General features: G+C 37.0%; 1 protein-coding gene across 10 annotated transcripts in view; it reads left to right on the plus strand.

Moving 5' to 3' along the window:
- The window catches only part of BANP (BTG3 associated nuclear protein), a 172,683-nt gene that overhangs the window by 594 nt on the left and 144,709 nt on the right, over positions 1-27,380 (plus strand). For 8 of the 10 annotated variants that reach the window (XR_003257908.1, XM_026091987.1, XM_026091988.1 and 5 more), the window contains exons 2-4: positions 15,693-15,837; positions 17,312-17,406; positions 18,727-18,926. Coding sequence is in view for 9 of the 10 variants with exons in the window: in XM_026091987.1 (XP_025947772.1) it covers positions 15,768-15,837; positions 17,312-17,406; positions 18,727-18,926 (365 nt within the window). In the remaining variant the exon portion in view is untranslated. Of the gene's footprint in view, positions 1-605; positions 1,866-2,979; positions 3,079-9,782; positions 9,852-15,692; positions 15,838-17,311; positions 17,407-18,726; positions 18,927-27,380 lie in introns of those variants that run through there. The other 2 variants (XM_026091983.1, XM_026091984.1) reach the window with 2 other exon arrangements.

The raw sequence follows: 27,380 nt of genomic DNA on the forward strand, positions 1-27,380 counted from the left end.
CCGGCTCCTCCGCGGCACCGCGGCCTCTCCGCCGTCTCCCCGGGGCTTGTGTTTTCCCTTCCCGAAGGACGGGGCAGGTCTGAGCCTCCTCTCCCCGCGGCGGCGCGCACGCGGCGCTGCAGGCACGGCTCCTTTCGGGTATCGCAGCGCACCCGCCTCCCCTGTCGTGACAGGCGGCGAATAAGCGGCGACAGCGCTGCTGCCGCCTCTGCCTCCTCGTCGTGCCGAGGGGTCTGCTGCCGTGCCGCTGCCGTGCCGCTGCCCGCTGCCGGGGCGAGCGGCGCGCTTCTCTGCGCGTGGCCCTCGCGTCGGGGCAGCGGCTTTCACATCCCTATCTGCGGTGGTGTTTTCTAGTCTCCTCGAACTAGCGACCTCCCTGACAGCACACTCCTGCCTACCTCTCTTTCTCTTCCCTTTTTTCTTATCTGTCTTTTGAATGGTGCATTTTTTTAAATTTTTGGTTTTTTTTTTTAATTTTTTTTTTAACTCGATGAGTGGGAAGTTGCGCACTTAGCCAAAATAGTAGTTTTATCCTGCTGTGGGATATATAGTTTATGTACCAGTTTATTTTTAGTGCTCTCAAGAATTTTTTTTTTTTTTTAAAGGAAACAAGCTTGGAGGGATATTATCAACCAAGTGACGGTTTAAATCGAAGCAACTTTCAGATTGTTGTAAAATGATAGTTTGAGGCATTTTTGCTACTTTTTTTTTTTTTAATTCGCTTCTGTATGAGGTTACCTTAAATGTAGTGCCCTATTTGTGTCAGTCTTTCAAGCAGCGAACATAAAACTTGTCTGTAGAATCTCGAATACTCAGGCAAGATCTGAAAAAATACTTGTCTTAAACACTAGTTCATTAGTGGTGCCTCTTGAAACAATGGATTTATTTTGTTAGAAGGTATTAATGTATATGTAAAATATCCAAAGAAATCTAGTAGAATGACAAATTGATTCTGAAACTGTATGAGCCCTACTGTGTACATTAAACAATATTCTTGGCATTAGATCATTTTTCAATAATACATGAAAAGATGTTAGGAGGAAAGACTAGTTAATTTATTAAGAAGAGTAAAAGATTGAATTTGGACTTGGGAAGCATTAACATCCTCTCTGCTTCAGAGGATGAGAATATTTTGTAAGTTTTTTCTTTGTTTTGTAATTTATCATCTGATCTGTAATAACTGCAGCTGGCTTTAATGTCTTAATTATCCAGCCATGTTTAAGTTGTTGTGTGGTTACAGGGCAGATCTTAAAATTTAAGACTCTTTTTAAAGGAGTAATTGAGTGACAATGTCAGAAGTACAGCAGTAATACCGGGAGCAGTAATGGTATACAGTACTCAACAGTCAGGATTCCACCAGCACATGTCTGCTGAAGAAGTTTTACGAAGGCTTGTGTTTCTTGCATGTGGTGCCGTTCTTGGCACGGTGCGAGGTATGTTTTATACTGTCTTATTCTGATCAGGTGAAGAAGGATGAGCTATGCATAGCTCCTTGTAACCAGAAGTGGTACTTAAGTGTTTACCTTGATTCTGCAAAGAGTAGTGCTCTGCTGTGGGGCTCAGACCCATGTTAATTACATTAATATACTCACATTTGCAAGGATTTTAGATTGTCTCTGCTCTTTATCTTGAGCTTTTTCCTAAACTTCTTAAGCTGATTCGTGGTTTGTGCGGGAAGAATACACATCTCTATTTTTTCAGAGTTTACATGTCATCGTATCTTTTGCTGAAGAATGACTTGAATTGAAATTCCTGTGATGATCTTTAGAAAGTAATTGAAGGCTCATTGATTTTAAGAGGAAGAGATGGGCATTTATCTTTGTGTACAGAAGCTCTGGTCCCAGAGATCTACAGAATCTGTTTACGTGAGTTGAACAGAACAGCAAAAGAGCTGCTTGTAGTAGGAGACGATGCAAATCTAATGATTAGAAATAGAACAACAAAATGTCTATGTATACTAAACTTCTCCAATAAAATTCTTTTCATGGATTTGATTTCCTTTAGTTTGGAACTTGGTATTTAGTTGTTAACTATTGAAGTAATTTAATTTGTTTTCTGTTTTTTTACATTTTCATTAAAAAGATAAACGTATTCTTTTTTTTTTCCAAGTAAAAATAAAAGAATAAAATGTCTTTAAAAGTCATGTCAAACACTTGTTTCATTGCAGTTTTAGGATTTTAAAGCTCCTGTTAAGTGCTCAGTTTAGCCTACCATATATTAGACTGCATGTTAAGGACATTAAACAAAAGTGCACAAAAAAGATTAACTTCTTAAAATCCTTTGTGTTTGGAAACTTTAAATAAAGTAATTTTCAGAGATATCATCTGTTGGGCAAAATTCTTTTATCTTGGTTCATATTTGTAAAATCCTAACATAGACCACTTAAGCAAAAAATACATTAAGTTCAGATTTTCCTCTGAAAATTGGGGTATCATTATCTTGTGATGAAAAAAGAATGCATTTCTTCTATCCATTATGTGAATTGGTAGAAACTATAAAGGAAAACAGCCCCTTTTTCCCTTCTCCGCATACACACAAAGACATCTGTTACATGTATTTGCTTATCTGTCTCTAGATTCCTATCAATATGTATACTTTATAAGTTTAAAGCTGGAATTACCTTATTTTTTTCCTGGGGGTGGGGGAGAGGAATGGTAAAACAGGACCAGACTGTAATAAGAATTTCAGAATGTAAAGAACCACTTGATCTGTCTTTTTCTACTTACATGATGCTCTTCAGTTTATTTTCATAAATATTCTTGGTAAGAATTCAAGAATTAATAGTATTATCCCTGTGTTTTAAAAAGTGCTAATGCATTTTGAAAGCTTGAATGTTTCTTTTTTCTAAATTCTTGTAGGAAGTAAATCTATTGGAATGCTTTTGAATAAGCAGATTGCTTGTTTTGCCATAGGTTTTTGTATTGCTTTTTGATGTTAGGAGCCTGTAACAGCATGTTTTTTTTTTCCCTGAATTGCTAGATCAGAAAATTCTTCTAGTATATAGAAGATTATGACTGCGCACACTAGAAAATTATAAAATGCTGTTACTCCCCTTTGTTGTCAAAGATTTGGTTAGAGGTAAGCCAAATAGATAAGAATAAAGCATTTTGCACCAATTTCCCTGCAACTTGAGACAGATGTAAACATATCCAAATCAAGTATCTACAGAATTCCATGAAATCCTCATTTCACAGTCAAGGCAAGCCTGTATATTGTTGATACAAGTACTGGTGCTTGTCATAGTACATACTGGTCTTAGGGTGTTTGTTAGTTCAGGCTGAACAAGCTTTCCAGAGCAAAGCCTCTAAATGCTATAGCAAAATAACTTTACTCCAAAGAGAAATTAAAACTTTGTAATAATGTAGACCTCCAGTTTAAATGTTTCTGCCAGTGAAAAATCTGAACTAAACAGGGTGTCTTACAGGTATGGAATGAGGTCAGGTTCAGGGATATGTCTTATTCCCTCAACCTGCTACAATCTTTGCTTTCTGTCTCTGTAGAAGAGTTTTAACGTGGTAAATGTATATGAGGGAGGAAAAACAGATTTGGGGATAGTGTTCTGTGTTCTGCTGCACAGACCTGGCAAAGGGTATATTGTGGGTGAAAGCCCCATGACACACACGTGATGTCTTGGAGTACTGAGGAGTAGTTTTGGGCATAAAACAGTTTAGCCAGATGAAAGTGGCTTCCCAGCAGTGCTGTCCCATTGCAAAATAGCATGGGACAAAATGCTTGCCTCAGCAGTCCCTTCTGGCTTGATTTTCACTGATGTGGATTTTTATCTAGCGGTTCTAATTCTAGCATAGCATGTTGTCAGTAATACTATGTAGTCGTGGCATGGGAGCTGCACTTGTATTTCCCATAAGGTGTACATAACTCGAGGGCAGAGCTCCGCTATCCAAGAGAGAGGGCTTAGTGGTTTTTGCTTTTATCTAGATGGTCACAGGTGGTTTCTGCGGTGTGTCCTCTTCCAGAAAAATACAAAAGCCTTTTTGTGCGCTAACTAGAGTTTCTGAATGGCATTACGTAGAGGGTGTTCTGATCCTTTATGCTTGAAAAATATGGATGCTAATGAACTTGGATAGAGCTGTGTCACAGAAGAGCTAGTATAGTTTGGTCAGAGATGCATGTACTTATTTCTGACCATTGCTGTGAGTTGAGTTTGAAATGTACTCTGAACTTAGTGATGTCATTAAGTATTTGGAACAAATAATATTCTCTAACTTAAACTTGATGTTTCTGAAAATGAGTGATTTCCTAATTTTTTTAGTAATTAAAAAGTCCAGCTCTTTCTGCCATACCTTAGGGATCTAATTTTGTCACTCCCAGTGCTCTTCCTTTAGAAACCATGAAATTGTGTTGCATGCTATGTTATTTTCCACATCTTTGAGACTTTCTAATAGAACAAAAGGAGGTACTTATTAACCCTCCCTCCCCCCAAATTTCTCTTAATGTATGTTTGCTGAATTGAGTGAGCTGTTAAAATGCATCATATGCTTTTTAGCAACATACTTATGAGAACTCACTTTCTGTTTGCACTAAATTGCAGTTTTTGTTGGTCTGTGAAGCCACGTAACACTCAGTTTTGCAGAATTAGTAATACAGGGCGTGAAGTCAGGATTTCTAATTCAGTAGTTAAATCTTGTGGGCCCAAGTCTTATCCATGTCACCTTCTTCTATGTAGTATGGTTGCTAGCCTATTCTTCATTCAGTCTTTCCTCTAGGTCTCTTTTTAAACCTGGAATCAATGCTGGTGGAAGGATTGAAGAATCCTGGGCTCTTCTGGTAATGTAGCTGTTGGCACCCACCTCACTGAGCCACGAACTGATGCTAAACCTTCGTATGGGTTCCAGGACGGTCAGCAAGCCTCAGAGCAAATTGCTGTGCTTTCTTCCACTGAGGCAAAGGTCTGCCCCACCAGCAGCTGCATGATTGCGGGGGCCTCTGAAAGAAGCAATCTGCAGCGAGAATTTCACCTATACTCTAATGGTTGTTTTTTCTTTGGTAAACATTTCTCATTGAATAGTTGCCTTGAGTGTTTGCCATTTCAGTGGTCATTTAAAGTATAACATACCATCTGTGATACTGTTAAACTGCTTCAGTTTTTTTTTTATGAGGAAGAAAAAAAAAAACTTTGTGATACTGAAATTGGACAATGTAATAGGAACCTGGGATTTCAGATGCAGAAATTGCTAATTCCTTAAAAGCTGTTTATTTCTCTGCTTTTGACCTTGACTGCATACTTTCAGTCTTGCAAAAGGGAAATGGACTTAAAATAACACTATTTGCATATGTTTTCAAAATAATCTGTTAAACAGTTGCAGGGTAGCGTAGAGAAAGTCAGGATATTGAGGGCTGTTTTAAGGCAGGAGGGAGACTTCTGGGGCGTCTACTTAACACTGAAGAAGTTCATGAAGCTGCCTTATAGACACTACAAATGCTTTTATCAGGAATAAATCATATCATAGGTGGTAAATATTCAGAAGTTGTCATTTGTTCAGCAAGTTTTAGCAAGTATAATATAGCTATAATATTCAAAATCTTTTCCACCTTCTTTCTCTTGACAGCATCTGACAGTTTTATTTTTAGTTGCAACCCTTTAGTTTTGCCATTTTATTCACACATTCCAAAGGGACTCAAATATTAAGTTAACACACTTTCTGTTGAAGTGCTTCTTATAAGCTCCTTGCCATTTCTAAGTAACTTATAAAAAATAAAGGTTTTGATTTGAGCCTGAGAGTGTTTTTTGATTCTTAAATAACACAAAAAGGAATTTTAAATTTTGATGACCATAGGTCTACATGAGTCTTCTCTTGTAAATATTTAAATATTTCCATGTTAAAAAAGGCCCAAATATGCCTTTTAATGGCTATTTGCTCAACACATAGTAATTGCCTTTTTTATTAGGATTTTGCCTTTTAAGGCTCTGAATGTATTTTAAAAGTTGTGTTTCTGGCTATTTTTTATGCTGTTACCAACTACCATTTGACTGCTACTATTACTAAAAATATTTTTATACCTGTGGGCTGCTGTTGCAGTTGTGGAGTCAGGTGCGACTCTGTCTGCTCTCTGATCTCTTGGGGTGCGTTCCTTCCAGGTCTAGGCCTTAGGAACCTCTGGAAATGAAGTCTCACTGCTCTTACCTGGCACTGGAAAAATTTGAATTTTGAACTAGCAAATAACATGCAAATATATTTTACCTAGATTATTATACCTAGTATATTTTACTCTGTCATCTTTTGGTGGGTTAAGCGAGATGAGCTTCTTTAGACACCTGAACAGATGCCTGTTTGCTGGGCTGATTTGCCTTCAGCCCCAAACTATGGTTGTTATCTGCATTAGATGAATATCTTTATTTTAACCCTGTTTTGATGGTGTTTCTTCTTTGTGCTTGATGTCCCTCTCTGACTGCTGCTATTAGGGATAGTCCTGTAGGTTCAGTTATCAGGAATCAAATCAATACCCTCTGAGTCACAGGTTCAGGGGCTTTCCCTTAACGGTCTGTAAGTGTCAAATAATAGCAGGTATCTAGATGTGTTACTTTTCCTGTATATATTCCTTAAAAAATTCCATTTGAGTTAAACCAGTAGTTATACAGAAAATATCTAAAATGCTAGGCCAACACACAGTATTATTAATTAGAAAACAGAAGTAAATGTATTGTGTACAGGTGTAATGAAGTTTTTCACTTTTTGGCTTCCAGTTATTATGGGAAATTACAGCTGAAAATCCTCAAAGTGATTGCAGTTTATGGCATTGAGATTTCTGAAGTTTTTTGATATGAATATAGTTTTTTATAAAAATGAAGTAATGGAACTTAAAGCTGATAGAAATTGTAATCTCCAAAGCCGCCTCCTCTCATGCAAGTTTAGGGTCAAAGATGTAGGGATAAACCTTGTTCCAACCCCCACACCGTTGCTGGAGAAGGTGTGATCCCTTAATCCTTCTTGCAGTAACCCATGTTCATGAACATAATGCAGATCCCTCTGCTGCAAAGGACGCTGATCGGAAAGACTGTGGGTTTATGTTTGTAATACAGATGTTTGTACCGCTTGTACTCTTCATCCAAGGGGCTGGAAGAGAACAGATTTTCTCGGTCAGCTTCTCAGTTACCTCTGTGGATCCTTTGCAAATCTTTTGAATAGCAGTGATAAAGCTCATTTGCTTTGTTACTTTGCCCTGCTGCTTGTGAACGTTGCAGTGTGGTGCAAGAACTGTGGCTGATCTGCTCTGAACTGGTACTAGACTGATTTCATAGCTGATGATATTTCAGCTAAGGTGGTTTTCTGGAATACTGGCTTTCCAAAGAGCGTCCCTGTCTCTTCTCCACCTCAGTCAGCTTCTCAATAAAGACCCTATGAAATGTTTAAAAATTAGTGTTGTTTCCTCTCCGCGTTTGCTCTGCGGGAAGCCACGCAGATACTGCACTTCCCCCCCCCCCCCCCCCCCCCCCCTTTCCCGGACGGGAAGATTGAATCCTGGGTAGTGTGTGCAGTGTTATCTTGATGGGCCAGTGGCACAAGTGGTACTAGAATTCTTGTTGCTGAAGCCTGTAAGCTACCATACCTACTTTCGCTTTATATTTAACTGGTCCTGTTTCTCCTGTGTAGTGCCGCGGATTGCGCATATGCCTTTTTTGAATGTGGTTAGCTATACTGGCAGATGAACTGTCACTTAGCAGTCCCCAGTGATCTTGCCTACTTGTCTTAGTCTAAAGCATAACATTTTAAAGTTCTTTGAGCTCTGCTGTGGAAGATGGGAAACAAAGCATTCAGAATTTAAAGATCTAAGTGTAATGTTTTGTCTGCTGTGTAATCTGCTTACATTGCAGTATTAAACTTTAAGCAAAGTTTTGCTCTTTCTCATTTGCCTAGTGTTCTGATTGGGCAAGAGCTTCCTGCTGGTGGACAATGTGACGATGCATTAGTGTACAGGCATAGTTTTGTTCCATTCATTTTTTGTGTTCCTTCACTAGAAAGAAAGCTGGTATTGTTTTTGATTCTATCGGGAGTGTCATTTTGCTGGGATTATATGAAAGCACTCCAGAACACTACATTTACAAGACTGAATTTCTCTGTCTTCCTCGGGATAGTTTCTGGTGTAGAAGAGTCCAAGGGTGCAACCAACCTTCTCTAGTAAAGATGTAGGCACAGAGAGTTAGATGCGGTGTTTTCAGGTGTGCTGCGAATCTGCCATTGTGGAGCTGCCGTCGTTAATCAGAGTACAGTCCGCAAACATGCAAGTTATGTTGATAATCTCACCAAAATACATCCCTTGCCAACATCTGCAAGATGTTTTGGAGCTTACTGAGGCACAGAGGAAAAATACTTGTATCGGTGTTGGAGTTCATGTAAAGAACTAAGATCTGTCTTGAATAATTCTGATTGTGCTAGACAGTGGTTTGAGATTCCCAAAGTTAGTGTGAACAATGAAATATCACAGAAACACAGGTGAAGAAATTGGTTACTAGTAACTGATGTACTTTGATAATTGTATTTCTCATCTACGTTCATCTTCTGCTTTCTAGTCTGGGAAAATGAGCATGTGGGTAGCTGTATGTATATGTGTACTGGTGCAGGATGTGGTGTGCAGGTTGGGGCGAATGCAGCAAAGACTAAAATAGTTTCCAATTTCAAATGCAGGCACAGTCATCCAAAGTTAAAAGAACATCTGCACTAGCAATTGCAAAGAGCTCCAGCCATGGGTAGAAGTGAGAGACTTTGAGAATGGGAGAGACTTTTCATTTAAATAATATGAAACTAATTCTGGAATTCTGTTCTTTGAATTTAAATACTTGAAACTTTTTTTTTGGAGCTGTTATCAATAAAGATTCTCCACCTAGTGGATGAAAACAATAAAACAACATGACTGCATCTGGTTATGTATACTGCATTTCCTGTTTGGTCAATTCTTGTTTCGTATTTGCTGGTTTTCAGTCACACAAGTTATGCCTGAAGTTAATGACTTGTATCCTGTGTAATTTTACAATGATGCAGAAAATTGGCCTCTGCTTTAGAGCACTTTATGTATATCCAGTCCATATGAGTAGTCTCATTAAGTTCAGCAGGATTATATGTCTGTAAAATTAATTTTACAGAATTTGCTTGCAAGTATATGGCCTAAGCACACAAAAGTGTACTTGTAATAGGTGTTAACATATTTTTTCTCACTCATTTGGGCATAATTATATGAAAGGTGTGGCAGTATGGGTGTTTGCACATGGCAGCAACAAGAGTGTTTATTTAGGGTCCAGAGAGAGTGTGTACCAGAGTTGCTGGTGTGTGCTGCCACACGCTCCTTGCCGTTGTTTCTTGTGCTAGAATGCGTTGAGCTGGTATGAGTACGCTGGAAGGTGTGACAGTTGTATTTTTGTTCACTTGTTGCACGTGTTAGGATTGTAGCCAAAGGTGGTGTATTAGAATAGTTAGTAAAAAAAACCCAGCCCAGTAAAACTTTGGCTTGTACCAGCTGGAATACAAAAAAAGGGAACTACTTCTAGAAGTAAACCAGTAAAAACTGAAATAATTGTATGAGCTTTCATAGCAATGTCTGAGAATTTTGGAATTGGGTTTGTTTTTAAAATGTAATAAATTGCCTCCTTGCAAGATTTTGTACTCCAAAGAAATTTCCAATATCTTTTATTCTGCTTCCTCTTTTTTTTTCTGTTGCTATCTGTATTTTACAGCTTTGTACTGAAGTCCATCAGCATAGCACCTCTGTTAGCCTATTTATTTTATATATCTGTTTCCAGAATGTAACGGCCAGTGTCCTTGCTTTCACAGATATGGAATGTTTCTGTACTGTTTTGGGAGGACAGACTTCTTTCTGATCTTTGGCTGAACCAGCTGCCAGTATGTTACAGGTTTTTTTGGTTTTGTTTTTTTAATTCATAAGCTGAAATGCTTATGGTCTAGTTTCATTATGAAATTAACTTAAAACACAGTGTTTTTATTTCCATTTTGAGGGGGAATGAGAGTAAGGATAAAAGCTAAACAGATGCCAAGAAAGATTAGAATCTTCTCGTTTTTAGGTTTTAACAGTAATAAAGAAGTGCAAAACAGGATTTTTTTTTTTAAATTGAAAATAGTTTTCAATTTCATATTCTGACAAATTGTAGACTCAGTGCATTGCAGCCTAAAGGAGGCTGGTAGCTCTTGTATTTACAGTGTATTTAACTCTGCATGGTATTAAATTGTTGCTTTTTATTATGTTATTCTTCATGTGTTACAGTGTATTAGCATATGCAGCGATGTGTTTTGTTGGGGAATTATTCATTAATGTAGGAAGGTCTTGTTCCAGCTGCCAACAGAAGTACTATCTTGGAGAAAGAGGCAGGCTTTGGGATTAAAGAAATTTTCTAAGTCATTGAGCAAGACCTCAGAGCGTTGTTAGGTTCAGAACCTGCTAATACCTGTGAATAACTAAATATATCAAAGTATACGAACTTTTCTCAGTTCTTTCCATGTGCCTACTCATAGAGATCGTTTCTGTGAAGGCACTGCAGACTTGGCAGTGCAGGAAAGCATTGCCAAGGAAGCTCGGGTTTTAACCTGGTGTGGCAGTGGTTCTTCACTGGACTCTCATGTGAAGGATCTCGTTGCGTACTTGGGAGTGCCTTTGTGCTCGTTGTGCATAATTTGCTTCCAAAGTGGATTAAACTGACTTGCACAAAGGCATTCTTGCTGTGGATTATGCTTCTCAGTGCAGAGACGGAAAGCTCCGCGGTCCTTGTGGCCTGTTTCGCTGTATAGACAAGCAGTCCGGGAAGTTGAACTGACTTAACTAAAGCAGTAGAGTTAATGAGCATTATGTCCTCTGTGGAACCTCACTTTCAGAGGGAAGATGATCGTTATAATCCCTTTACAGCATAAGGTCATTTTACTTCTGAATGATGTTGTCCTCGCAGAGGATTAATTCCCTTGTGTGAATACATAAAACTTATTCTTATCATTAGGTTTGCCTTTGTAGTCTAGTTGTTTTGCTATTTTGGAAAACTTTTATAAGTGTCAGCAAATCCCAGCTCTTTGCAAGATAAGGACCTTGTTTGTAGTGTCCAGGGTAGATATTAGACTCAGAAAAAGGGGCTGATTGGCTAATAGCAGGTGTATAAAGAAGAATATATATATTTTAACAAAAAACACACTTGAAAAATGTACTTAATTATTCATTTAAAGGAAAAATGTGATGAAGAAAGGGGAAAACATTAAAGGCTTTTGGGGTAGGGCAAGGTAAAATAGAATATTTCAGTTTTTTTCCCACACAGAAGAAAATTTTTGTCATAGTACAAATTGAAGTACATTAGACATTTTTCATGAGTAGGTAGCACTAAGAAATATTAGCCAGGGGAACGATTAGCTGCTCAAATAGGAGAAGCTCAAGTAAACACTTTAAATGGTCTAGAGCTTTGAAAAATGTTTTAAAAAGATTGTTTTCCTCACCAATTAGTATGAGAGAAAAAAATTATTTTTTATGTGTGTTTGTATATGTTAACAAGGCATTGGATGTTTTTGGTTATACCCTTTGAGATGGTGCCCTATGATTTTTAAAAAACCCATCAGATATTTCAATATTTCGTGTTTGTTTAACTCTTCTGAGTATGCCCATGTAATCTGAATTGTTTTAAAATAGATCAATTAAATTGCATTAAACTTGTGTGTGGAAATTAATTTAGAATTCAGGTGGCCTTAATTTAATTTTGTTTACTTGCTTACAAATGTTAATTTACTTAATTGGACAAGGGGTACTTTAATTGTATGCAAGTGTATCAGTTCTAAGAGAGAGCATTGACAGATGTATTTAGTCCACTTTATCTAATCTGCTTTAAATTCTGTACCTTTAGTTGTGTCTGAGTTTTTCTGAGTGTTCTAGTGCTAGAGCCACATCTCGGGCAGCGGTTGTAGGAACGCTCTAAACTTTTCAGCTGCCCTTTGGGGCTTTTTTTTCTAATTAAGAAAAACCAAGAACAATGAGAAGTCTTTGTCTTTAATTTAAACTCATAATACATAAATAGGGAAATATTTTTAATTTTTGATGGGTGATGAAATAAGCTGTATTAACTGCTGGAAGATTTACTTCCAAGTCTGCTCTTCCTTATTGATGATTGTTGTCTCTTGGAACCTTAGGACCATTTTCTCAAAATTTGGAAAAGTATTTTTCCTTTGGGAGTTAAGAAGGCAGCTAGTGCAGTGCGTTTGCCCCGTGTGATTTATTCCATTATTCACTGTGATTAACGTTTGTCTTTTTAGTAGCATTTTAATTTCTGCTGCTTTCTAAAACGGAAATGGATTTCTGATGGGCATATCAGGTAAGGCTTTCCAGAGCCGGGTTTGGCTTAGGCTGGGGAACCGGTGGGTGGTGGAAGAGCTGCTCTGGGGCCTGGTTCCTGGGTGCTGTCGGAGCTGGGCAGCCTCCCCCACCCAAGAGGTAGGAGGTGTTAGAAACGTTTGAAGTGAATGAGGCTTGAAGGGACACAGGGCTGAAGTGGGAATGGAGGTGGGTGGAAATCCCTCTGGTACAGAGCCACATCTTAATCTGTTTTTCAGTCTGTTTTGGATAAGAATTGAAGGAATCTCATCCAACCTTTAAAAAAAAAAAAACACAAAAAAACCCTCCAGGAGAAGTGATGAGTGCAAGACAGATCCACTTAAATAGCTCAGCAGGAGCCAGTTTGAGCTTGGCTGGCCAAAGCCTTCTGTAGTATATATATTATTGAGATATTTTCCGTTGTCTGGTGCATGCTCTCTTCCCATACCCCTCCTCCCAGATAATGGCAAGTTGACTATAAAATATTGCTCTGTCGATCCAACGTCCAAACGCTGGCTAGGGAACAAGAGTGGGCACATTTCGTATATGGAAGTTGGCTATCCCGGCTGTAGTTTATCTTTGGCTTTCTGACTTTCTGTCCATAGTTTTTTTTTTTTCTTACAGCTTAATATTTGTGCCAGGTACTATTTCAGCATTGACTTCTTAATGCCAATGTATATATATATTTAATTTATAATTAATGAGGACTAGGTTTTCAGCCAGAAAAAAGGGAAAAAAGAAAAAGGCTGGGAACATATGGCAAATTTCAAAAAAGGAAGTGTTTACCCTGAGAAAATGTTGGTAAATACTTCATTGAGTACAATATTAGGAAAATATGTTGGAGAAGTTATTGTTCTGAATTTGTTGACTGAGGCTTTTCAAAGGTGATAAACTAATATAATTCTAACTTCAATCCTGTTACCTTTTATATGACTTTTATCCTTGGTTCTGAAAGCAAGGCTGGACCACTGCAAGAATTTTCTACCATGAATTCTGAATTTGGAGGAATATTTTATTTAAATTGTAATAGCCATTACAGTTGAAGTACCCAGTGTAGCTCATTTGGGCATTTTTCTTAATCCACACATTTAGCATTAACAGGAAATATATTTTTTTCCCCTTATGTTTTGATACAAGAGCTCACCGAGTCTGGTGACAGCAGAAGTATATTTTGTTCTGCTTATTGAGAGTGTGTTCTGTCCTGAGCTTGGCTCATTGCCTATGAGCAGTGTGTGACTTACTGAAATTTTGTTGAAATGTAAATAAATACTGACATTTTGAAGACATATTGCTGTGTATGTGTAATAGCTGTTCTGCCAGTCATAGTTTGGCCCTTGTTTAAAGATTCTCTGTGACAGAGTATCTGAAGATTTTTTTTTTTTTCTGATCTGTGATTGAATATCTTCATACTATGACCCAAGATGTTTGAGGTGGAGACATAGGTCAGAAGTTGGAAACTTTTTTATTTGTGTTGAAGAAAACTTTAATTCATTTCAACAACTTGTTATAATAAATGAATTCTGGAAGGCTAAATATGTGAATCAGACAAAGTATTAAAGTGAGCTTAAATGCATTACAAATCCCTTGGAAATGATTTATGAAATATGGTGTATTTGTGGCTGTAGTTGGTTAAAATGCAACACATGAAGTATGAGTGAAGTTTAGCATTGTGTAAATAGACAAAGTTTTAAAAGTTAAGTTTTATTCTAGTTTGTTCCTTTTTAGTCTTTGGAGTGGAGGATGTCTTCCCTCAAGTCGAGGGCAGGGTTCTCTAATATTACTTGCAGTATGTGACATTATGAAACAGTAACTCTAGCACAGCTGTTTTATTATGTTATGACTGGCTGGTTACCAGGATTTCTCAGAAATGGCAAATATAACTTGCCAAAATGGCATCTGTATGCACTAATGTATTCCCAGTTTTCTTGGGCGTGCTGCTACAGCCTGTGTAGTCCCAACAGTTTTCACCACGATCAGAGTTTCGAGTGACTCGATATTAGCAGCACTGTTATTTGGAGTAAACAGTTCTGATAGTGTGTGGTGTCCTCCTTCGGCACAGGCTTCCACAACGCGCGGCTCCTGCTGCAGCCAGGCTCGGCCGGCGTTCTTCGATGTGCTCTATCACATGCTTGAAAAATTTGCGCTCCACCTGTCTGGTTTAATGGTTTTCCTGCGTTCAAGTGGAAGAAGGAAAGAGGAAAATCTTTATGCATAGTTGGATTTGAATCAGTGTCAATGTTAAGGGATGAATTACCATTTCTATTGGTAAACCTCAAATTCTCTCTTTAATATTTTTTTGCTTCAGGTTTAAAAAAAACCTAACTACTGATCTTTGCCATTCATGTCCATCCTTCTGTAAACCGTGGGAAAGCACAGCTATGAGTGGTTCCTGTGATCGTGATTCAGTTTCACAGGCTGAAGGCTCCTCTTAACACACTGCTAAACAACCTTGGCAGAGAATGCTAAAGGAGCAGGGCTGAGAAATATTTGGCTTTAAGATCAGAACCATATTCTTAAAATAGGTTCATCAGAGCTGGACTGCAGAAAAAACAGACAGGTTCAAAAGCCAAGAAAAAATACTAAATTTTGCTCCAAATGTAGTTGTAATTAGTTGCATAAATGCTCCCTGGTCTCACAGAATGTTTATGAAGATTTTAGAGACCTGTTAAAATTCATATGTGGAAGGATCTTGTGTTCATATACATCTGTACAGATTGCAGTAATTGCAAAGCCAGTGTGGTTTGGGAGCTTCATATGCTATTACAATGTCAAGCCTAAATACTAAAGTATGATCACTTTCAAGAGCTAAGTAATTTGTAAATTAAAAGCCTGCAATTTAAGAATGGTCTTGTATACTTTTAAATCTTAAAATCAATTTAAAGTCTGTGCTTTTTTGTTGTTGTTGTTTTTTAATGCTGATTAGGTGCCAAGTGTCTGAAGCTAAATGCTTTCTTTATCCATTGGAAAATGCAGAAAGGTTGAGCAAGTAAAGTTGCACTCTTGTCTTAGTCCTAATATGGAAAGATCACTCAGAGGGTGATGCAGGTAGCTCAGTCCTTGCCTCTTTGGAGCCGGTACCAAATACAGTAGCAGGTAATACCACTGGATGTTCACATCTGTATGTTGTTCACTTCTGCTAGGAATTAGATTGCAATTCACCGTAACTCTCACAAAGATATTTTCCTAGAATCTTGTTCAGATGGTCACAGCTCTTGGTTGCTACCAGTTCATCTTGGATTTGAATTGGTGACCAACATATTCAGTGTTGTTCTGTCACTACCAGCCCCTCTGAATTGCATCTCCTTTTACAGAGGAAGAATCAAAAATAAATGCAATATTGATATATCAAATATATCGTTATTAACGTTCTTCTTGATGCTGTTTTTCAGGATTGAATGACTTGTAAATTTACTTATTTGGGGGCCTTCAGTGGTATTTGACTGGATATTGCTGCCTGGTTCTGAATGATGTCAGAACAGGATTTGGCAGATGTTGTTCAGATTGCTGTTGAAGACTTGAATCCAGATAACCCAGGTACAGTAGAGATGGTAGTGGTGACATGAGAAACAGCGCTCATAGTATGGCCCATTAAAACGGAGGAAATCACTGCTATGCTTTTCGTAGAAATATAAAGCGGTGCTGCAAAATTTTTCTTCTCCAAGATGGACTCATTCAGGCTATGTACCAAATTTCGATAACTTTACTTGTATGTCTTCAATATTCTTTAAATCAGTTTTTCTTGATTTCCTTTAAAAGGCTTTATTCTGTCTGGTTTTTGTGCAGAAGTAGACCAGTTCCAAAAATCTCTATTAAAATATGGTCTCTAGCAAGATTTTGGTTTTGTTCAGATCAAATATCTGTTCTGGACTTTTCCTCAAATAAGAACTGTCACCCATCTATTTTGAATCTTTGTTTTACTGGTAAAACATTTTTTCTCATAAATTATTAAAATTCCTGTACGTGTAATGAAATGACAGTAAAATTGAAAATTGTTTCTGAAGGAGAATATTGTGGTTTCCCTTGCTTAAACGTTGAGGTACTAAAGGAAAATGTCCATGTTAAAATCAGCTATAGACTTTGATCCTACACTGCCATGTTTATGTGAATAAGTGTTGGCTGAAAAAACAGTGACTACAGAGTATTGAAAATATAAACACATATCAAAATTTTTTTTATTCTGATGCAGAACAAAAAGCAGTTCTTTCAGAAATGTTGCCAAAGAGATGGAGGAGAAACTGAGACCCATCTATCTCAGTCCAGCCAGTAACTTGGTGGTCAGGACTATCACCTGTGATATGGTCAACCCTGAACAAGTCTGTCTTTGCTAAATCTGATAAAGGATTTTGAAAACCTGGTCAGGTTTCAGCTGAGAGGCCGCTCAGGGTTCTACCTCTTGATTTTACCAGCAAGGCCTTTAATTTTGAACTTCAGTTCATTTTTTGTTACTGTGTCTTCAAAACGTTTACCTTTAGATGAAAGGCTGTTACAGCCTATAGGTCTGGATATCTGAGTGTTTATTTTGGAAAATTGCAGGATATTGTTCATCTATGCTAGCAGCAAATGACCCATTCCTAACCTGAGCAGAGTGGATGAAATCCTGTATTCTTACACAATTGTATTAGTACTATTTATGGTTTCACATAAGTGTGAGGCTTCAGTGAGAGAGAGGAGAGCTGCCTCAAGTTTACAGAGGGAAGGGAAGGGAAGGAGAAGGGAGGCTGTCAAAGCAGAACAGCTGATGTGGCAACTCTGCTACCTCATGATAATTTCCTAGTAAATAAATCCAAGCCAGTGCTCGAGTTTTACATCTTCAGTGCAGTCTTACATTTGGGTAGGCATGTTTTGAGAAGCAGTGAAATGTTGTTATATCATTAAGAAAAACACAAGTAAGTGTAAATGAATGCATACAATAAGTTAACTAGACACCCTTTTAAGTGTCCATTTAATGTATTTTTGAGTCTTGTCCTTTTCTGTTGTAGACTATGACCATGCTTATTTTTGTTTGCAGTTGTGTTGGAAAATCATGAAGTGACAGATGAAGATGTAGAGCCTGCTCTGAAACGTCAGCGTATAGAAATTAACTGCCAGGATCCGTCTATTAAGGTTATGATAATTCATTTTTCTGTTTTTATTCATAATGCCAATTCAATTATCTTTATTTAGGGAAAAAATATTAAAAGCAAATGATGTTAAAAAAACAACCAAACAAACGAAGTTTAAACACAATACTGGGATTATTCTTACCTCTCTTGTAAATTTTTATGTGATCATTTTTCTGGGTAAACTTTTAAATCCTGATGATTTAATCTTCCAGTGCAAAATCAGTAGCCAAACTTTTATATGCAATATAAAAATTTAATTCAGAATTAATTCCTGTGGCTCAGATGTCACTATTACTACATCTTTTTTGAGAAAGTGAATAAACTTGATCTGAAAGATAAACTTGAGCTTATATCAGTTTTACAATATGCAGTTACTTCCGGCATGTTTTAAGTTATTATTTTAAACTGATAACATTCTCTTTGTGGTTCAGCCTTACTTAGTTCAGGCTCAGTAGCTCAAGCTCTTCTGTGCTTGCAGAACTTACTGCTGCCACTAGTGTGTAATGTTTTTGTCTTGCAATATAAACATATGAGTAGTATTTTCCTGCCATGCACATTTAGTAGTATGTAATTCTGTATTCTGTAAATTGTCACAAAAACAAAAGCTCTGTATTAAGAGCGCTGGGGCAGCAGCATTGTAAAACAGCTTCATGTGTGTAAATTGTAGCTGTAGCCGCAAGATGGCATGGTTGCTGTTTGCAAAGGAGAATGTGTGTCTAACACCACCCTTTAATGGTCTGTTTTCCCCCAGAAAAACCCAATTAGAATACGCTTATTTTTTAAATAGAATTGCTTAGGAAAACAGATTTTATTTATTTGCTTTTCTTGATTTGCTGTTCAGAAGAAAACTAGAGTGAGTGTTGTTTATTGTATCTGAAATTATTTGTGTTGATATAATTTCTACTGTAATCATCTGAATTTATCTGTTTGGACACAAAAATATCTTATTTAACTTTATCCAGCAGGATACTTTCATGGATTTATAATCCTTTTGTTTTTAAATATACCGAATGAAAGGTTTTGGCATGTCATTTTAAATTATTTTGTGGTGTATGAAATCATCCTAACAAAGTGCTTAGGTGAAAATATGTTTGGCTTGGATGCTTTTGGCTCCTAAATAAAGGACTGGAAGAATCTGAGAATGCTAAAATGCTCCAGGATGTCATCAGTTTTGTACGCGGATGAATTTTGTTACTAGGCACATTGCTAGCACCTTTAGAATTGTTCTCCAGTCGCATTTATCTGGGGCTTGCTTATGTGTATGTTGCTGGAGATAAATGCAAAAGTCTTTAAAGTTTCTTTTGCGTTCTCCCCTTTCTAGTCATTCCTGTATTCCATTAACCAGACGATATGCCTGCGATTGGACAGCATTGAGGCAAAGTTGCTGGCACTAGAGGCTACCTGTAAATCATTGGAAGAGAAGTTGGACCTTGTCATGAACAAACAGCATAGCCCTATCCAAGTCCCCATGGTGGCAGGTTCTCCTCTTGGCGCCACACAGACGTGCAATAAAGTACGATGGTAAGAAAAGAACAGATTGCTCATCAGTGTGCTTTTTAAAATAACCTAAGTTCATTTCTCTGGCATCATCAAGCTCTGCAGCTTTTTGTATAGCTGTCAGGAGCTTGGTATGCTGTTTAAGAATGTAGAATTAATTTGTCTTTAAGGGAAGCGTTGTGCCAGTTTCATGATATTACTTCTAGTTAGAATGAGACTAAACACGTCATACTGGTCCATGGACAGCTTGCAACTATTTCCACCTTTCTGTTTTGACTTAAACCAGACTGATTCATCCTTCCTTTGGAAAAGTTGCATTAACCATCTTAGACAGGTTTTTTTAGACTTGCTTTGCTTTTATTTATGTGGTTGTTTGAGTAAATGATTTTATAACTGCATTTCTTCATCCCTCTAATTATTTCTCATTTTAGTTTTATCAAACAAAATAAATGGAGTGTTTAGTTTTATGTGCTTGTTTTCTGTAATCTCTCAGCAGAATAATATCTCTGTTTATTTCTGGATTAGAGGTTGGAGATGGAAAAGATCTATTAAATAATCTAATCCACTTGATGCAAAAGCAGATGTGACCTGGAATGCCTTCGTGTATGTGTTGTCTAATATGGCTTTAAATATCTTAACTCTTGATGTGTCTATCATTTTACCATGTAGATTATTCCACCCCAAGGAGTATGTTTTTCAAGAGTTTTTTTTTGTCAAATAACATTTCATCAATTCATATTTTTATTAACCTTTTCCTAGGTGTACTTCTCTAAATAATTCCTTTTTATTCTCCATTACAACTATGTAATGTTCATATACAGCTTGCCCATGTCATGCCATTCTAGTCAAGATACGCTGACTTAATGCATCTTCTGTCAGTATAAGTTTCTCCAGCTTCTGATCTTTTTCATCACTGTCTCTGGACTTTAATACCTGAACATTATTCTGAATATATTTCTGATATGTTATACTCAGTACATTATTCCAGGTGCACTAGGGTTGTATAGAAAAAATTACTTCCTTACTTTATGTTTTAGGGCAGATGTGAGGTAAGAAAATGAAAACAAACCACAAACATTGCCTTTTTCTATTAGGCCACAGCTTGCTCACTGTCATGTGTATTTTCCTTTTAGTATTGCCACTTTTATAATAGGTATTTTAAAATACAGAATGTATCTCAAGTTTATAATTGCATTTTATTATGGTATCTTTCAGTTCATGCAGTTATGAAAGAGGATGGAATATGATCTTACTACCATAAAAAATTCAAAGTTGAAGGATCCAGTGGGCTCATGTAGCTGTATCTGTTGCACAATGCAAACTCTGTCACCCCACTATTGTTCATTGAGTGTGATTACTTCTAATCAATATAGTCTAATTTTTAGAAAGATACCTAATCTGTATTTAAGAATCTGAAATGATGCACAACCCAATGTATGTTGTTCTCTTTAAAAAGTTCAGATGTTCTTTTTGTTGTTTGAATTTGAGTAGCGGCTGCTCTTTTTGCTTTAACAGTCACCCATCAGGTGAGGAACAGTTGACACTTCCTCCTACTTTTACAAAACAAATTTCTTTTTTTAGATGTCAAAATGCAATGTTTAGACTCCAGTTCAGGCTTCCTTTATTGGCCTTTGTTCTTGTGCTGGTGATGATCATCCTGATCAAATAATATAATATTATGGATTAAAGCAGTGAATGCTTTCCTCTTTTAATAAATTTTACTATTTTGAATTTCTTATGGGATTTGTGTCAGACCTGAGATTGAGGTGTCCCCTGTCTCCCCCTGCCTCCCCCTGCCTCCAGTGGCCATCAGAAATGTGTGTTAATGGTGGGCTTGGTTTAATCTTTTGTTTTAGGTGTACAGTCTTAGGATGATTGCTTCTCAGACGGTCTGAGCATAATTTAGATAGAAGTCTTGAAGACTTCAGGTTCTCTGCCCCATTTATTTGTGTTGTTATAAAGTTATATGTTATCAAATGCATCTTGCCAATGAATCCTTGAGGTTTTGGTTTTTTCTTGCAATCTGTGGCTTACATGACTCAAAATAAAGCAGTTGTATATTTCCAGATGGTATGTGTGTTTAACTTACAGATCCTTTTGGCATTAATAACACTTCAGTTTCACAGCGATAGAATGTATCATCAAATTCCCTTTCTCTCTACCATAAAAACCTTTCTCAGTTGTTGATTACTTCTAATTAAAAACCTACCTTGAGTGTTCTGTTGTATCAACCCTCTGTTTGTGTTCTTTCCTCCTCCCCTTAAATCGCAGATGTCTGGGGAGAGCTGCCAACTTGAGTCAGGATTTTGGACAGTAATCATATTCTGTACCTGAATGAGATCGTCAACCCCCGTCTCCTCCTCCTGCCGCTACAATAATACCAGCCTTACTGCTCTTAACGAAAACATGGTAGTTAGCAAAGGCATGTCAACCAGATGGTGCTACATTGTCAGCAAAGCATACTTTCATTCTTTTTTCAGTAAATACCCTAATGTTTATGATCTTTTCCCTTCCACACTACTGTGAATTTTGTTTCCTTTTTTTTTTTGGTAATTTGGTTGCTTCCATTAATTTGGTACAGATTTAACATAATCAAAACTTGTATTACAGCACTGCACATGGTAAAGTATATAAAGTGTACGTTATAAATTCACACAGGTCAGTTTGTTTGGTGGTATCGGTGCTTTTTAAAATAAATGAGTTCCCTAGGACATACCAGTTTCAAATGTGCCTCAGCCATCATGTGATGAGAACAGGAAAACCTGGACACAGGAGCCTTTTCCTGTGTCATCCTGTGGTGGAATTGTGTAGTTACAGTGTGCCAGGTGAATTCACAGCTAGGCGTTACGGCCTGCCACGAGTGTGATGTGGAACTTTATGCTGTGTACAGCTTTGTGCATCGGCTGTGTAAGGTGGAGTGGTAAAGTATAATCTGTCCACATAGGTGCATTATGGAGGCAGGAGTCTCGCTCTGGTAATAATTGTCAGATTTAAATTCAATGCTAAATTCTTGTCTAGTAAATTTAACATGTTGATTTACTGGGATAACGCATACTTTTTGTGTGCCAAACTGTTGTTTCCATGTTTTAAAAATTCCTATTAGGGGAAATTAAGCAGAAGTTTCAAGGCGACTTGCAATAACTCAGGAACCACCCCATGTTATTAGCTCCCAGGGCAGAAATGCAGTGCATTTCAGAGTCTCATTCTGCTTTCTGTCTCTTTATAAATCACACGAGAAATGATATGGGTGGAAATCTTCCAGCATCCTTTTCTATGTATGTGAAAGCTTGCTGATGTTTCTTGGAAAACTACAGAATGTTGAATTTAGAAGTTAGAGTACTGCCTACTGCTCTTGATATTTTGAATAGGTGTATCTTCATGAAAGCCAGATTTTGTTCGCAGAATTCTTTTGTTCCTGTTGTTGACTCTCATCTGCTGTTGTGGTGCTTCATTATACAGCAACGAATTGCATTGCAGATATGGAAGCAAATAAAGGGTTTGTGGTCCTGTGTGATGAGTAATTTGTATAAACAGTTGGGATACTGAGGAAAAATGGGCTAACTTTTGGATCTCCAAGTAAGAAGTTTAAGCTACAGCAAAAACAAACAGGAGAAAATTTCTGAACGAAAGCCTTCCAGAACTTGTGAGATGTGAACTGTTTGGGGGAAAAATGATAGGCAGTAAACAAGATTGAGGGAGTTGTAGCTGTTGTATTTCAATAAGTTGTGCCATGAATAGCAGTGCTAAACAAGCCTGGTTTCCTGTAGGCTTTTGTCCTGTGTTCTCTGCCTTTTCACTGGATGAGCCCCATGTTCCCTGTACGGTCTATGACACCCACCACCGCAGTATTTTGAAATCTTCCGTGTTTTTCCCATGATCTCCTGCCCCGTCTCCCATTCCTTCCTGATGCTGCCTAAACTCTAAACTGTACAACTAGTGCCATTTTGTCCCAGATCACCTTTTTTGGATATCTAGCTAGTTGAGAGATATTACGGATTGTTACTAGTCCAGGGATAGGCATGTGATACTGCTATAGCTAGCTGCTGTGGAGTAACAGAGGAGGACTTACTGACTTTCTGTTAGTGGAGTGTTGAATTTGGGTTTGTCTTAACCCCAGTCTCAGATTTCAATGAAGCTGAAAGGCATTCAGTATCTTTCAGGCCTCTTTCTTTTTGTCAGATTTGGTTGTAATAGCTCAGCAGTTCCCAAAATTATTAGTTGGGTTTGGAGAAATGGCATAATTGTTAAGAGTCTCGTTTTCTTTGGAAACAAAACTGAAAAAGAGTTTTAGAAAATATTTTCTCAATATTCAATGGCTGTTGCTTAAAATACAGGTATGTGGTTGTCGGGATTATCTACAAAGCCATAGTGTTAATACAGAGGGGTTTTTGTTTCTTTTATTTGGAGGAAAGAGTGTCAGAGGGTTTCAAAACTGGTAGGATGGAAGGAAAGAGATCCTTAGCTTGCACAGAATTGTGTTGAACTCTGGAGCCTTAAAATAGCCAGGAACAGTAGCGTAAAATTTAGTAAATTAGTAATGGGAGTATGTGTATTGTTCCAGTGTTCTGAGTCTTGTCTGGCTTTGTTCAGTATTAGTCCTGCTTTTCTGTCCAGGATGCGATTGTCTCTCTTCCTCCGCCTTCAACATTTCCTGGCAATATGACTATTAAAAAAAATCTCGTACTACTTTTCTTTATGAGGTACTATGCTGGTCAAAAATTCCAGTAGCTGCTGAAAAGTTTCTTGGATAGCGTAACTAGTGCACAGCTGATGGCCTGTCAGTATGGCAGCCTCAAATGCTAAGCTTGAAATCTAGGATGCTCCCAGGTGATAAGATTTATAAATTGACAAACCTATCGTATGACAATGCAACTAAAATCACATCTATTCACTTTTTAAAGAATATATTTCATCTGAAAGATATCAGTTCAGAAATAGTGTTACCTTCTTTAGACATGCTTCCGTTAACCAGTTTAATTGGGTAAGCCCCAGTGTAAATGGCTGAGGTTGTGATTGCTTCAGATGTTCTGGTTTCACCTAACTCTCCTTTATTTGTTTTTCCAGATATCTTCTGTAAATGTTAAATTGTATAAATTTACTATCTGTTTTTAAGGATATTATTTTGGAAATTTTTGTCAGGGGTAATTGATGTAATTGGAGGAAAACAGCTTTTGAAATGTATTAGTTCTGGAGAGGATTTAAATTTAAAATTGGTATTTTCTTCATACTTAATCATAAAAATGTTACTGAAGAAATATGGAAATTCATATATGAGTGGAGTCTTTCTTCTGTTCAGATATTTTTCTTTGAACCTTTATTATGGTAAAGTTGAAATACTGACCTCATCCATCTGATTCTTTACCATATGCATGCTGATCATTAAGTATAAAGAGGGAATTTCATATATTTTTGTCTTTAAGGGAAACTGGAGAGTTAAATGGAATGGCAAATTAAATGCATTTAATTATTGCTCAAAGATCTGGTGTGGTGTTCTTGAACAAGACTTGCTCATGTTAGTGACCTGGAGATTAACTTATTAAAATGGAGCTGCTACGGATGATCTTGACTGCAGTTAGTTTATGGTGTTGGTAGGTTCATTCAGCTTGTCTTAGCAAACAGCATTTGTCATTCTTGTTTTAAGACATGAGCTTTTTTAGATACAAAATAAGGCTTGATGCAGTTTTACTACCAGATGGGATATACAAACTTGCTTTGCTTTTGTCGGTGTAGATTGTTAATAGGTTTTATTGTTAACATTAATCAATAGGGTGTGCTAAGTGTTGATCAAGGAGGTTTGTTCTGCTTTGTCTGCAGTACGCCAGTTGGCGAGCTTTTTGGCTGCAGATTTGTCAAGTTCAAGATGTGTATATCTAGTGTGTGACTGTTTACAAGTTGTTTTTTGTTCAAGTAATACAGAAAAGGGAGATGATTTTAAATGAAGTTGTAAAACTGTGCCAAAAAAAAAAAAAAGAATTATAGGATAGCTGTTTTGGATTTAGCTGAACTATTGTTGCCCCTCCTCCTTTAGGGAGGAGAAAAAAAGTAAGTATATATGAAAACTTTTGCAAGAAACCTAATCAAGGTATTGGTATAAAAAACAAATTAGACCTAGAATCCTAAGGAAAGGTAATTACTTTTTTTTTTTCTGTGAATTGCAAACCCCTTAACCAACCTATTTTCATCTTATCAGGTGTTGAATAGCTTTTTCATTTTTGTTGCACTTTTATCATAAGGACTTTTATTGATTATAATAAACTATCCTAATATGCTAATCCAGGCTTTTAAAAAGAAATGTAACCCTTTGGTTCTTATCACTAAGTAGTGGTTTTTGAGTCTCTGGGGTATATAGTTAACCTCTTTCCCACATTTACAGCAGTTAATACTATAATTCATTAGGTGATGTAAACCACTCTCCAAGTTTAGTTTATGGTTGAGGTTTTTTTCCCCTCTTTAATTTAACAGTAAATTAACATTATAAACCTTCTGGAATGTTAATATCTCTAACTGAAGTTAACAGCTAACTGTCTCTTTCTGGAAATATACCATTTTCAAGTCTGAAAAACCTCAATTTGCAGGAAGAAATTATTTATTATTATTATTTACTATTATTATTATTATTTACTACTACTGTTATTATTTACATTGGCAGTATTGCAAAAGATGTATGGTATGCATTTTACTGTACAGTTTATTTTCAAGTTGCAGGTATGTTATTCTGCCTGTTGTGAGCCTGATTTCATGCACTGAACTTAGGCCTAAAAAATATTTCTCTGGAAGCAGACTCAGCCCTCAAGAAACCTCAACAGCCAGCTTTGCAAAAGATGTAAAATTAAGCTGTGTTTAAAAAAAAAAAAAAAAAAAAAAGTTACAGATTATGTCTTGAAAATGCAGTCAGCAAGTTGAGGTGATTAACAGAACATATAAAGATTTTATCTGCAAAAGTTTGAGGTTCTTCAGGTTTTCAGAAATTCATGTCACTTTTTTTTAAATGTTCCCTGTCACTTTCAGTTCTTGGTCAGTGGTACTATGTGCAAAGCAAACTTGTTCTAAATTAACAGTTAAGGTGTCATATCTGTAGCTGTACAGTACGTAGCTACATATCTGTAGAGGTCTGTCCATAATTAATGGGGTTGTTTCATGAAGAAGAGGTCCGGCTTTGAGGATGATTGTGCTGCCCTCATGTGAACTGCTCTTACTAGCACAAGTGCATCCTGTTTATGGCTGTGCGCGGAAAGGGTCGAAGGAAGACGGCACAGTTGTGTTTGATCTGTGTTCACCTGGTTCATTTCAGGTACGCTCGCAATTAGGGAACAAAATCAATATTAGCAAAAAATGAAGTTCAGCTTCATCAATTAAAAACTTTCACAACTCTAGAGGAACTTTCCCCTTTTGGGGTAACTTTTAAAATTTTGTTTAGCATGTTAAGTTCTTTTAAAGCAAAAAGGTATCTTTCAGTGCATGTAAATATAAGCAGAATAATTTTGATATTTAAAAAGTATTTTTCAGTAAAGTGGAAGTTCGACTAAGAGAGTCAGGACTTGAATTGTGGTTCATAATTGCTTCAGATGGTCCAAAATGCTATTACTTTTCATGCCTTTTGGGGCTTCTGTTTTCAGTTCTACTACCTCTCCTTGGTTTAAGTCTCCCACTGCAATGCAGGTGCTAGAGGAATTTCTCACATATGCACACATGCATGTATGCACACACACACACTCACACACATACACACACACACACTTGCTGATTGAGCATGTGGAGTGGGATTTGTACAGTTTTGTTAAATGAAGGAAGCTAGCTGCTGCCACCTTACAATGCCAACAAGTGTTCATCAGTATTTTATTCTAGAAGAATTGCTGCGGCTTGAAGTGGATAGATGAAAACCCAAATAACTTATTGAGGTATAGTAATGTTTTTCAGATGTTTGTCTGAAAAATATGGTTCTTTCTTGCATTAAACCAATTCAGTTTTTGATGCTGAACTAATCAGGCAATGGAATTCTGTAATTAGACTTCATTCTTCCTCTCTTTCTTTGCATCTTTTCCAGAGCTGCATAGTGTTAGTTTCTTTTGGCTTTTGGTATGAACAAAATACTTTGTATCTTTAATTCGCTGAGAAATACTGTAATGCTTTCCAGAGTTTCCTAATTTGTCACAGGGACTTGTCAGCCTCAAAATTTTGAGGCTGATTCTTCTCCTGGATGGGTTGTAAGAGTATTGATTTATATCTTTTTATCTTACCTGTTTAAACAAGCATTTCATGTAAAAGTTCATGGGACAAGTTACTATCATTCATTTTACTTAGGAGCAATACATCTTTGCATTGAAAATATTTTATGAACTTGTGTGACTGATTCTTATCATTATTCACTGCATCCTATTAGATCTACAGTAGCAATGCTGTGAACAAGGGTAACAATTTTTCTTGTGGATATTTGTGCTATATTCTTAAATATTTTGAAATTAAGCTTGTCTGTTATGC

This window comes from Apteryx rowi, unplaced genomic scaffold, assembly GCF_003343035.1.
Source record: "Apteryx rowi isolate R43461 unplaced genomic scaffold, aptRow1 scaffold_94, whole genome shotgun sequence".
Taxonomy (NCBI): domain Eukaryota; kingdom Metazoa; phylum Chordata; class Aves; order Apterygiformes; family Apterygidae; genus Apteryx; species Apteryx rowi.